The sequence below is a fragment of the Haliotis cracherodii genome, unplaced genomic scaffold (assembly GCF_022045235.1).
Source record: "Haliotis cracherodii isolate W230 unplaced genomic scaffold, xgHalCrac1.p SCAF_11, whole genome shotgun sequence".
NCBI classification, from domain to species: Eukaryota; Metazoa; Mollusca; class Gastropoda; order Lepetellida; family Haliotidae; genus Haliotis; species Haliotis cracherodii.
The window spans coordinates 44290204-44304087 of NW_027266266.1; the positions used below are offsets into that span (position 1 = coordinate 44290204).

A 13884-nucleotide genomic window follows, 5' to 3' on the forward strand; every position below is an offset into this window, starting at 1 on the left:
CCGAGTCGAAATCATCACTTGTGGCTCAAACCAATATGTTCCTTCTTAATTACCTCATAGGCATAATATACACATTAGCCATATATATATATACTACTCAAAAAAGTTAAGGCCCACCCGATTCTTTCATATTGCTACAGTTAAGCTGTCATGACACATTAACTGCAGTGATACATAAGAATAGGGTGGTCCTTTGTTGAGAAGTGTGTATCATGTTTTACTTCTACCATCCTACTTTACAGTGACTAAATGGCCTGATCTATCAAAGAAAACATCCACTATGACTAAGTGTAAGTGACAACACCCAACTAGACTACATGAGAGACAGAGAACATAGTCACATACTCAATCACTGCCATCTCTCACACAATCATGTGAGAATCTTAACACAACACAGCAATTATTTTCAGGGTGATCAAACATAGTCATCTGTGTCCTAACTGTTGGGTGACCAAGGAGCTTGAGAGACAATTGGACATTGTGACCTGAATTCTCTCCAGAACACTAAGCCATGCACAATCAAGAAGAACAGTTTGAAAGAAGTAACAGCTTGACACAGGTGCAGCCAGTGCAAAATAAACAATGCAACCTTTTATGTGTACATAATGAAACAAAATAGAGCTCTGTAATAAATTATCTGGAGTGAATGAGTGAGGTTGTTGTCTTAAATCTTTCAGCCATATTGCAGTGCCCTGGAGAATGGGCTTTCCACATCTGAGGAATAGAACCCACACCTTTGGTGTTACAAGCCAGCACTTTCACCATGAGGCTACCCACCGCCCATTAACAGATCAAAGATCATTATCCATAACAATCATTGACCATAGCTTATCCAAACGATCTACTTGTTTCCTTATTACATGAAGATTATCAATCCCAACAGACTGAGTGAGTTGGGTCCAGTGCCCCATTAAAAGTATTTTGGTCATATCACAGCTTGTGGGAACAAAGTCCAAAATGATGCATGTCTTGTTTAACACTCTGGTGAAACCCAGCATAGGAATAGTGTTGACAAACCAAGAAACATACGGCAAATCTGGAATCCAAACCCACGATCACAGAGTTCTGGCACACCTGAGGGAGGCAACTCTGCACAGCGAATTGCAGCTCCTTATTTGGCTGAGCCACCTGTGCCCCTGCATGAGGTTATGGAAACCGTTTCTGTCCCGACATCCCCAAGTTACAATCTGGCTTGATGTCAACTTCCTCAACAAGGTCCTGTAGTTTCATGAGCTCAAGCTTCGATTACCATCACTCATTTATATAAACAAGTAAGGAGACAGTGCGGAGATCATCCCTCACCTTAATGACTTGCTCCTTCTCGTCAGCTGCTTTCTTCTCCGTAGCAAGTTGTTTGGTAACATCAGCATGCTGGAAGGATTAAATGTTATATCGTCCTATAGGCTACCAGTTGTACATTGATGGTGGTACACCAGACTAGGCTATCAATAACTGCAAGCTAGATATGACTTATAAAGGATACTATCACATGTTGAATCACTGCAAGGACAATTTACTTATTCAGAAGTTTATACCCACCTCAATGACAGACTTTCAAAATTGTGAAGCCTCAGAACCATAAAACAACCCCTACATACTCACATGACGTGTACCCACATCCCTTAAACTCATCATTCCCTATCCTCACATCACCCACACTCACATCCTCCATACTGATATATCTCCCCACTCACATCCATGATACACAAATTCCCCTACACTTCCATCTCCCAACTCACATTCCTATACTCACATTCTCCCACTCACATCACCCACACTCACATTCCCCTTCACTTCCATCTCCCCTCTCACATTCCTATACTCACATTCTCCCACTCACATCCATGATACACAAATTCCCCTACACTTCCATCTCCCCACTCACATCCTTATACTCACATTCTCCCACACTCAAATCACCCACACTCACATTGCCCTATATCCATATTCCCCTACACTACATCTGCCCAGTCACATCCCCCACACTCACATTGCCCTATATCCACATTCCCCTACACTCACATCTCCCGACTCACATCCCCATACCCACATTCCCCCACACTCACATCTCCCAACTCACATCCTTATACTCACATTCTCCCACACTCAAATCACCCACACTCACATTGCCCTATATCCACATTCCCCTACACTACATCTGCCCAGTCACATCCCCTACACTCACATTGCCCTATATCCATATTCCCCTACACTACATCTCCCGACTCACATCCCTTTACTCACATCCCTACACACACATTGCCCTATATCCATATTTCCCTACACTCACATCTCCCTGACTCACATCCCCTACACACACATTGCCCTATATCCATATTTCCCTACACTCACATCTCCCTGACTCACATCCCCTACACACACATTGCCCTATATCCATATTCCCCTACACTCACATCCCTATACTCACATTCCCCCACACTCACATCTCCCGACTCACATTTCTACACACACACATTGCCCTATATCCATATTCCCCTACACTCACATCTCCCGACTCAAATCCCTTTACTCACATCCCTATATACCCATATTCCCCCACACTCACATCTCCCGACTCAAATCCCTTTACTCACATTTCTAAGAAGCTGCACATGCTCCTCCCTCAGTTTCCCATAGATGTCCTTCATCTTCTGGAACTTCTCTTGGTTGGCCTTTGCTTGTTCTGCATCGTCAAGCATCAATCACTGATCAACATCCATGAAACTAGCTTTGTCGATCCTCCCAAGCAATCACTACATTTCCCACAAAAAACATGGACCCATCATACATCCTGCTACTTAGTTTAGGAACTCATGCTGTTTACGATTTTGTAGTCATGTGTTTTGCATTTCAACGCAGTCTGCAAATACTTCCTCCACCAGTGTGGTATGATAACATGCAACCAAGCGACAGAGCATGATGTGGGAGGAAAGTCTCAATTGGTTTGGTTTGTTGTTTAACGCCACACCCAGCAATATTCAAGCTATATGACGGTGGTCTGTTGGTTGGTTTGTTGTTTAATGCCACACTCAGCAATATTCCAGCTATATGACGACAGTCTGTAAATAATCAAGTCTGGACCAGACAATCCAGTGATTGATATCATGAGCATCGATCTACAGAATTGAGATCAATGACAAGCATCAACCAAGTCAGCGAGCCTCTTAAGATAAGCATGGTCGCCTTTTACAGAAGCATGGTTTGCTGAAGACCTATTCTACCCCGGATCTTCATGGGTCGAAAGTCTCAATTGAAACCCAAAAGCATGGGTGTGGTGCTGACAAACCGAGAAACACAATCAGGGTGATTCTGGGATTCCAACCCAGCAGATAACAAGGATGACAAGGATGACCAAGTGCACTAAGGTACAGTGTCCGAAACAACTGCCTGGCTGCCTGTGGCTGGTAACCTATCTGTCAGGATGCATGAAATGTACCTCCACCTGTCCGACAGAAAGTTTTAAGACTAGTTTTACATTCAGTTTATCATAACTCCTTGTAGATTCTCAAGTAATTCTTTGCATTATTTCAGCTGAATCAAGATGCCATTTGTCTCTTATTTTTCATAATTTGTCAATACTCACAACATCTGAATGCAGGCAGGAACTTTGAAGATGGGCAGGCGACATCTATGGATCAACTGTCCGACTGTCTTGTTTGGTTTTAAAATAATTTCAGATACTGCTATGGAAGCATACTCACTCTCGGCTTCAGGCAGTTTCGCCAGGGCATCTAGACTGGCCTGGGCTTCATCCCTCTCCTTCTTCATCATCTCACTGTCCTGGAAAACACATGACACCACTATAACCTGGTCAGGAAAACACATGACACCACTATAACCTGGTCAGGAAAACACATGACACCACTATAACCTGGTCAGGAAAACACATGTCACCACTATAACCTGGTCAGGAAAACACATGACACCACTATAACCTGGTCAGGAAAACACATGACACCACTATAACCTGGTCAGGAAAACACAAATATAATTTGTTCAAAATAAAATGTATCCAAAAAGTAAATCATTTGCATGGAGGAATATTACATGGAGGGTTCCAAATTCAGCCATCTTAAAATAAGGACTGGGTGCTGGGTACCTCATCTTTCCAAAGGGCCTTCATCTTGAACTTGAACTGTATTTCAGTTTTATCACAGCTTGTCAAGGACAAAACCCCAGAATGGTGCAAGTAGTAGACATTTGGTACTTTAGGAAAATACACAAGCACTGGTATCGCACTGACAAACCATGGACAATGATCAGGGATCATCAGAGATTCAAACCCTCAGTAATCAGATCCTGGTCAGCCAAAGGGATGCAACTCTGCACATCAAGTTGCAATGCCTCAGATGACTGAACCATCATTACCCTACATCAGTTTGTTTCTTGCAGATTGTAAGATCTTCTACCTTTAATGCTTTGTCAGCCGATAACCTAAGTTCTGATAACAGCTTCTCCATCTTGCTGATTTCGTCCTTTAAAGACTGGATGATTCTTCCATCCTGGAAGAGACAGAATTATATCACAACATTCCTGGAAGATTTATCATGAGTACTGCATAGGCAGATACTTTTAAAAGTTCATGACCAAAAGTTCAACCACTTGACACTATGTATTCTATACTTCAAGACAAAGTAGGTCTGCTTACTTAGGGTGGTGGTTGGGATGTTATTGTTTGTCAACAACAGGAATACTAGCCTTACAGAGTATTAGTACTGATATTTTGTCTCAAAAGTATCTTGATACATCAATATATTGTATTAATAATACAATTAATTATTCTAATGTATATTGATAAAAATTAACTATGAAGACCTGCAATTAATCAGTTTAATGCTAAATGTGCACCGGGGTGATCCATTAGATGTTTAACATTTAATTTCTGCATTCTCTTGTCCATCTTAACAATGGTATTCTTAATAAATGGAAACATGTCTCTGGCAGTGAATTAATAATTTAGTATCAATATTCATAAATTTGTATCTATTCATCAACATGATGAATATATCAATACATCGATAGCGCGATATATGTGTTATATTAGATTGCTACGTGATAAATCGCAAAGAACAATGAAGAACAAAGCGTAGTTTACTGTTTATATAGTACAGATTGAGATAATGTCTGTCTTGCTGAGACAGCTACAGATAGAAATTCACAGATAAGCAAGACACACATGTTTATTCTTGATTACAGAAAATCCTGATCTGCCTCTTGAACATGAGACATTATTGATCACACATTGATATTTCCATCAATCAAGTGACAGCCAGAGGCTGTGGGAACTATACCTCTGTCTTGAGTCGATGCAGCTCTTGTTTCAGGAACTCAATCTCTCTGTGCAGTCGTTCTATCAGCAGGTCACTGCAGGACAAACATTCAACAATAATATAAGGTAGACACAATTTTATGGATAACAACTTCTTTAATACTGTAAAATGCGACGTTTCAGTATAGATCCTGATACCGTTCTCAAGCAGGGCAATTGGTATCAGGATCTATACCGAAACGTCGCTTTTACATTATTAAAGAAGTTGTTATCCATAAAATTGTATCTACCTTGTCACCCGTAAACTTCTAAGTAATGCCTATCAAACAAGTCAACAATATTATATCAAATGGATATTTCAAACTGATCCTTCGACTTAATTTTCACAGTTTGCTCATATCATTACTTCTTTAATATCATCTCTCGCGAAAGACATGTTTATGTCAAACAATTTGAGATATGCTAGCCAAAAACCTCTAAAATCTCTATTTGTTTAAAACATTTTTTGCCACATATCCATATTTGAGGTTTTAGTTCAAATAAAGAAAACTTTTAGTCCCTTGACTGACATTAGTCTTGACAAGTATCTCTTAGATAAGGTAACTTCAGTGGAGAAAACTTGTCCCCATTGCATACACTATGAACCAAGTAAAATATCATGGATCAAGGGCCATAACCCTGCAAAAAAAATGATTTACAGGATTTTTCCGAACACAGTCTTGACAAGTATCTCTGAATGAATGCAAACTTCCATTCAAGTAACTTCAGTAGTTTCTGAGAAAACTTGTCCCCATTTCACACAGAAAGAACTAATGGAAAAGCACAGAGCAAGGCAAATAACTCAAATAATTTTTGGGCGCCATGCTTTACCGCACGCAATAACAGAGTTATATTGAAGAGCGCAATAGCGAGGGAACACTGTATACAGTCTCCGACTAGAAAAGAATTCTTATGGTCCAGTAAAACCAGCTTTCACTAGTTCATATACTAAGACTAACACCTGCTGAAAATGCAAAATATAAAAGTTTACAAGTACCGTATTTGCCGTAATAAGCGCCCAGGGCGCTCTCAAAATTAGAAATAAGGGGCTCTTATTAGAATACTATTTTAGTTAAAGATTGTAAATTTTGTGGTTTATGCTGACAGCTTCAAATGTTTATATACGACATACATATTTTTCCAGAATTTAATTGCCCATACTTAAGGGAGCATATAACACACAAGTGCGTATTATACAAGAATAAATAAGTCTTGTGTACATTGATCAATCGGAAGGGGTGACAAATTGGGATTGTTCACTAGCCAACATATTAGCAAATATCGCCGTGGGCGCTAATTAGAGCAGGGCGCTTATTACATCAAATATGGTAACTAAAAAAATGTCACACACTGTAATACATCATATCATGTAACTCACCGTTCATCTGGTTCAGGTGGTCGTCCGTTGAAATTGAATGCACCCATCTCCTGTCCAAAAGTTTTGTCAAATCTGTCATTCTGAGGCAGGAAAACAAGAACATGCCACACTGTCAGCAGAGGCTCAAGCAGACGGTTAGAGCAGATGCAGGAAAGGGAGGTCAAGGTCAGAGGTCAAGGTGATAAGGGCAATTTCCAGGTGAGAAAGATGTCAAACAGCAAATTCAAAAACTATTCTTCTTATGTAACTTTCAGGTGTTTAACTGTAACAAACAATCCTATAAAACAGTTTAAATGTGAGGGATCAAGGGAGACACCTACTACTACTCTTTCGATTTAACATTTTCTGATCTTATGAAGTCAAAACCATGAATCAAATTATCCCAAATCCTTGCTAAGAAAGGCTACTTTATACGTTGTATATTCAGGATAAAAAAATAATAATCACAATTTCAATCACAGTGATCAAAATATTGGTTGGAGGTCAAGGCATCCTTGTAATAATCCTATTGTAAACTAGAGAAAAAGATTAAAGGGCCCTTAGATCAAAACATTTGAGGCATATGTCCTTTCATTTCTACCACTGTATCTGGGGTTGGTCAGGGCCACTAGTCGGAAACCACTGAAACCTTTTAAAAGTTGTGGCTAGTTCCTGATGTCCCGAATGTGTTTGCTGTTTCGTCCTATCCCCCTGTGTATATGTGCTGTTGTTAGTGATGAAGGTTTCTACAACTAGGCCGAATAATTCCTGTCAAGGCATGCACAGATCAATGTTCAGCTCAGGATTTCAGCTGGTAGTAAGGCGATATGCCATACATCCTCTATTTTCCAGGGAATTATATCTCAATTCTAATATGATAGATACGCCGGACCCACTCACCATTCAGCTTCATTTTGAGTCTGGTTCTAATGAAATGATGCTAAATATAGCCAACCCATGAAATTTCAGAAGTAAAACAAGTTGTGATATCACCTGTACTCAACTGAATCATACCGAGTAAGTTTGTTTTAACACTGCTTTGAACAGTATTCCAGTAAGATCACAGCGTGTCAGTTTAATGTGGGAGGAAACCCCGCAATGATGCTGGTCGCAGACATTTACCACTTTGGTAAAACCCACGAGCCTAGAAACATAATTGGGGCGAATTGGGATTTAAAGCCACAATCATAGGTTTCTGGCGTGCCCAAGGGATGCAACTCTGCACAGCGAATTGCAGCACCTTAGACGACTGGGCAACTCATGCCCCCCCAACTCAATCATAGAGTCTCGAATACAACTGGGAATGCCTTGTTGCATACTTAGTCCTCGCGTCTTCATACACATCAAAAAGGAAATCCATCAAGACATCATTTATAACAGTCTACTGATTTGGCAAAATACATCAAAGGCTCACTCGTATGCCTCTGCAATTTTGAATGTAGATCTATGCCAACATAAAATGGCAGTGGACTTCATCCCATTTGATTGGCTCAACAACCAACTGTTGTTGCATGTGTGTTTCCACAAACCAAAGAAAAAGTGCCATGCTTCATTAACAGACTACTGTTTCCCAAATGGTTGATAAGAGAAGGACAGGGCTTGTTTTGCATTATTGTGCTTAACACTGAGACTTCATATTGTTGTCTATAATCTGTTGAATATTAATAAGTAAACAAGCAGTTGGTGAAGTTATTATTGTTGACATATATTTTGAAGAGGCATGTTGATTGGTTGTTGATTTTAAGATCATGAGCAAGAGAAATTCTGCGTTATAGATGTGAGTGAGTGAGTGTGGTTTTACATCGCTTTTAGCAAAATGCCAGCAATATCACGACGGGGAACACCAGAAATGGGCTTCACATATTGTACCCATGTCGGGAATCGAACCCGGGTCTTCAGCGTGATGAGCAAACACTTTAACCACTAGGCTACCCGATCGCCCCTGTGTAATAGGAGAGACGATGGCATCACTGACAAGAAGCTGTGGTGGCAATGGGTCCACGATATCTATCAATAGAATGGAGAAATGACACTGGAGAAATGAGGATGGATACTATAGAGTCTAGCAACCACATGCATTGTGCTTGTGAAAATCAGTAGTGACTGTTATTTGAACTGAGATTTCTACAGATACTTTTCATGAACATGTTGATAAAATCACAAACAGTTAGAGTTAAACATGGCAAAATTTGTCAATTATTAGTGTAACTGTTAAATTAATATTTCTGTTAGTCTTTTTAAAAAGAGAACAGCTCTTCCTTTATGCATAGATGTCAGTAGCAGGTATGACATGCAGACTTGTCAGCACATTCCAACTACAGCTACTTGGTAAATAAAGACCTACTTCTTATCTTCTGTCTAGACACAACTACTAAAACTACAATCACATACAGATCAAATCAAGCATCCTAAAATCCTAACATGGTAACTCTTCTATAGTTATCAACACAGAATGATATAAATTACTGTGAAACACTGTTGTGTGGAACGTTGATATGTGGAACTTGTGGTTGTCTCGAAGTAAACACTTCGTCTCTATGTATTCCTTATAATTATCATTATCGGTTGTGTCGAACCTTGGATAACTCAAAATAGTCCAATCAACTTTGACACAACAGTGTTTGACTGCATATGGTATGTTTCCTGTTGAACGCCACACTCAGCAATATTCCAGCTACATGATGGTGGCCTGTAAATAATCAAGGCTGCACAAGACACTCCAGTAATTCATATCGTGAGCATCGATCCGTGTCTTTAGGGTACGATGACGCACAATCACAGAGCCTGACCACCCTATTCCTTTAAGTCACCTCCTGAAGCAGCAAAGAATGCTAGGATCAATGACGCGGATCCCCCAGCTCCCCAAATATTAGCCTTTTACAACCAGAAATGAGGTGCCGGGGACACATTCTACCCCGGGTCCACACGGGGCAAACATTGATTAACATGTAAGGATATTCCATCACACAGGCACTGCTACACGTCTCATTAGGCAATAATCAATAGATTTGTTAGTTTATTAAAAATGAAATGTTTTCCAGTGAGGCAATTCAAATCAGAAGCTTTTAAGCTTTAAAAAAAATATCTTGGTTTTCAGGCACCGCCCGTATCATCATAAAGTTTGCCGTATGTTTCATTTTTATTTCCATTTTAAATTATTATTTTTTTAAATCCTTAAATATTCCAAGACCAACGATAGTCAAATACTGTACTCCAGTATTTATTCATCAGGTTGATTGTACGCCATATTTTCAAAAGCCATTGCCTGAGAACCAATTCTTTTATATTTTTTAAGCCTTATGGTCACTTTTAATAAACTTTTCTTGCATGAAGCTGCAAAGCTGTTACCTCCGTTGTGTCTATGAGGTTGCCCACTGATTCCACCTCGGGGGTGTCAAGCTCTGGTTCCGGTTCCGGCTCTGGTTCTGATGGCACCACTGCTACAGGCTTCACATGCTTACTGATGTCAGAGGCTATCAAGAAGTTGGGTGGTTCCTGAAAATGCAACCAAGAAATTATTTTCAGAGAGAAAGCATCAGGGTCAAGAAAATATTATCAGTGAGTGAATTTATTCTTCTGATCATCGCGTATCAAATTAATAGAGTAATAAAATCAGGTATGGTTTTCTGAATCACTCATTGAGCATGTGCATAAAGGTCAAAGGTCAAGGTCGTTTCTATTTCCATGCTATTTGTATAAGTAAATCCTTCACATTAACATTTGTTACTGCTTTCATGAAAACCTAGTGAAACAGGAAATTGCCTGTCAAAAAAATCTTTTATCAGAAAGCTTTCAGCAACACTGATGTGTGTTTGCTTTGGCCAGAAATCCACCTGAAGCTCAACCAGGAAGGTTTTGACTGAGCACTGTGCACAAGTCAGTACACAATCTGTTTTTCAACCAAAAACTGAACTCCTAAGGGTGGCGTGCTCATTATATACAAGTTGGAAATATATAGACAATGTCATCCAAGTGTCTTCTGAAATCAAATATATCAAGACGAGTTGAAAGTTACAAATATCCAAAGTTTACAGAGCTTGGAAGACATGAAGGTGAAATTCTATTTATCATCCAAAATTATCATTCCAAATGTTTGTTTGTAAACAGTAATATCAAGGGCCTTGAGTGTAAATAGTATAGCTAAGCAGCTTCAGCCGCAGAGAGATAAGTGATGTCATTTGACTGTGATGTCATGGTACCTGATGATGTCACAATGGTCAGCAAAGCATTGTGATGCAATTTCACTAAAGCGATATTTCCAAGGAGATGATCACTTGATCTCACCCAAGAGATATCTACTGTGGAAGCCAGTTTGGATGATATACATCAGAATACACCAGTAGACAGAGATGTCAGGATACCAAGACAAATGTCTGACATTAGATAGGTCAAGAGCTTTTTGAAGAACATTTCCTAGGGATTCATCCAAGATTCCCTGGTAGTTGCTCCATACATGCCCAGCATCTCAAACCCCTATTCCCCCATGACACCCAATGTCTCACCTCCGGCAATGCGGGGACCTGGACTAGATTCTTGAAATACTGAAGTGTGGCACTGCTGTGGTAGAACTGTTTTAGCCTGAAACACCAATTATTCACAGTGAGAATCCTACAAATTTATTAGTACATGTACATCTAAGATTAGATTTGAACCACAAATGTATATCCACAAAAATTGTTATGACAGTAACAGTGCTAGTAGTTTTTCGTATACTATTTAATATGAAACTGAAACTGCAGTAGGACATACCATACAGACAGTTATTATGAACTATTTCAACAGTTCTGAATGCTTTATCATATAACATCGACAGAGGTAACTAATTCTGCACAAATAATTAATGACTAAAATGACCAACCCAAAGTGACCAATCAAATTATTTATTTCCTACATAGTAACCAACTGGTCAATCTCAATCTGAGTCAAGCAACCAAGTCACAAAGCCTGACCACCTGATCCATTGAGCCTCTTACAATCAGCAAAGGTTTCTGGGTAGCAATTCTAACCTGGAATCCCCACAGGGGCTATGGCAAATAACACTGACATAACAAAGATGATCGTATCTCCAGTTCTTTAACATAGGCCTCCAATAGTCGTAGCGCCAAGACCGCCCTGTGCAAGTGGGCCCAGACCATTTGGTTGCCTCTTACTATTGGCACAGGTTTCTGGGTAGCAATTCTAACCTGCAATCCCCACAGGGGCCATTTGTAACCTACCTCTTGTAACCCTTGAGGAATCTCTCCCGGTGACCTGAGAGTGTGTCGGGTGTCAGACCTGCAACAGGAGGGGTGTGAGTCAGTTGTATAACAGTATTTCAGCAATATTATTGGCTGAATGTGGGAGGTAAGCCCAACACATGTCTCCCACCATTTCCACCATGGTGAAACCCACAAACAAAGGTAAGGTGAACAAACCAATAACCATAATTAGGTCTATCTGCAAATCCAACCAACAAACCTAAGCTACTGGCATGCCTAAGGGTTGCATGTATAGACTGGGAATTGTAGCACCTCAGACAACTGGGTCTTCGTGACCTACAATAACCCCTAAAACAGGTCAAGACCTGACAACTGATTTTCCTTTTGCAGGCCAGGTCATGCTTTGTTTGTTTGTTTATTTGTTTGTTTATTTGTTTGTTTAATGCTGCCCACAGCAATATTATAACTATATGATGGCAGTCTGTAAATAATCGATTCTGGACCAGACAATCCAGTGATTGACATAATGAGCATCGATCCAAGTAATTGGAATAGGATGACATGCATCAACCAAGTTAGCGAGACTGACCACCCTTTTCCCATTAGAAGCCTTTTACGACAAGCATGGGTTGCTTAAGACCTATTCTACCCCGGATCTTCACGGGTCGTCCCACACTGTAACCACCCCCTGCTCAAATAGGCTTCTCTTACGACCAACCCATATGGACACCTATTTGGGCCCAGAAACTCTTTTGAGAAAAATCTCTGTTAGACGCATGAGTTACGTAGTGATAACCACAATTAGCCTCAGTCATCCTTAAACTTGTGTGGATGCTGGTGTCACTCACTAGAATGAAGTCGGAAGAGAGACTTGACCAGGTAGTCATACAGCTGGCATGAGTCAAGGATGCACAGGATGAGGGGAGCGAGGCGGCACTGTCCCGATGTCGTCATGGAGTTGGCCCGGGACATGTCCAGTGAACCAAACACTAAGTAAAGAAAGAAAAAAACATACAAACTTACAATAGAAGCAGTAGGATTAGGTTTTAAAATTCATATTTGCCTTCATTAATAAAACTTTGCCTTAGTTTTGTTTGAAATATCTGAACAGTGATAACGGTTTATCGTCCTCGTTATTATCCTGGTATTTGTCCCCCTTCCAGTTGTTACCTGCTTGCTGGAAGCTGAGAATCTCGTCCAGGTAATCCAGCATGTCGATGGAGAACTCAAAGCTGAAACATTCAGAAGACGCTACTGTCCCTGAGGCCAAATATTTCATGTTGAGGTATTTCGGCAATCAGTCTATTAAATACATTTTACATTGTGGTCACTGCTACAGAGAATTTTTCAAAGAAAACACTGAACATCCCATGACTGTATATCAGTTAAATGTCAGAAAGTGAACAATGTATTTGATAAAACATACCACTCCCACAACCCTCAACTTGCTGAAGGAGATGACCTTGGGACTCATTTATCATCAGACTTTAATAATTAAAGTGCATTTTTTAATTGTGATATATAGTTTACTGATAAATGAAAATGAAGAACCCTGATGAATATGGAATCATATCAGAATAATTATACGTACTAGCTGTTCACATCGGATCCACAAATTTTGTTGAAAGTTTCATCGGACATCATCATGTTTCCTGGAATTCGGGGAAACTGAAAGAAAACAAATCAAAGACAGCTGAACATTTTGCTTTAGAACACAATATACATGCTAGCGAGCGAGCGAGTGAGCGAGCGAGTGAGTGAGAGAGAGTGCGAGCGAGTCTGATCACCAGTTCCATTTACTTTGTTGTTGGTTTGTATGATGTTTATCGTGCACTCAGTAATATCCCAGCTAGATGAAGGTGGTCTATAAATAATAGAGTCTGGACCAGACACTCCAGTGATTGACATCATGAGCATCGATCTATGCAAATTGGATACAGTGACATGCACCAACCAAGTCACCACTCGATGCCATCAGTCGCCTCTTACAAGCATGAGTGGCAGAAAATCAATTCTAACCC

The 13884-nt window shown here is 40.1% G+C and overlaps 1 protein-coding gene across 1 annotated transcript in view; it reads right to left on the reverse strand.

The window, feature by feature from the left end:
* LOC139456535 (huntingtin-interacting protein 1-like) overlaps positions 1-13884 on the reverse strand; it is a 90237-nt gene that overhangs the window by 30560 nt on the left and 45793 nt on the right. The window contains exons 6-17 of the mRNA XM_071238304.1: positions 13455-13531; positions 13034-13095; positions 12712-12852; positions 11882-11939; positions 11168-11243; positions 10014-10160; positions 6687-6766; positions 5292-5364; positions 4410-4502; positions 3702-3780; positions 2595-2683; positions 1303-1371 (exon numbers count right to left, since the gene is read on the reverse strand). Of these exons, the coding sequence (XP_071094405.1) occupies positions 1303-1371; positions 2595-2683; positions 3702-3780; positions 4410-4502; positions 5292-5364; positions 6687-6766; positions 10014-10160; positions 11168-11243; positions 11882-11939; positions 12712-12852; positions 13034-13095; positions 13455-13531 (1044 nt within the window). The remainder of the gene's footprint in view (positions 1-1302; positions 1372-2594; positions 2684-3701; positions 3781-4409; positions 4503-5291; positions 5365-6686; positions 6767-10013; positions 10161-11167; positions 11244-11881; positions 11940-12711; positions 12853-13033; positions 13096-13454; positions 13532-13884) is intronic.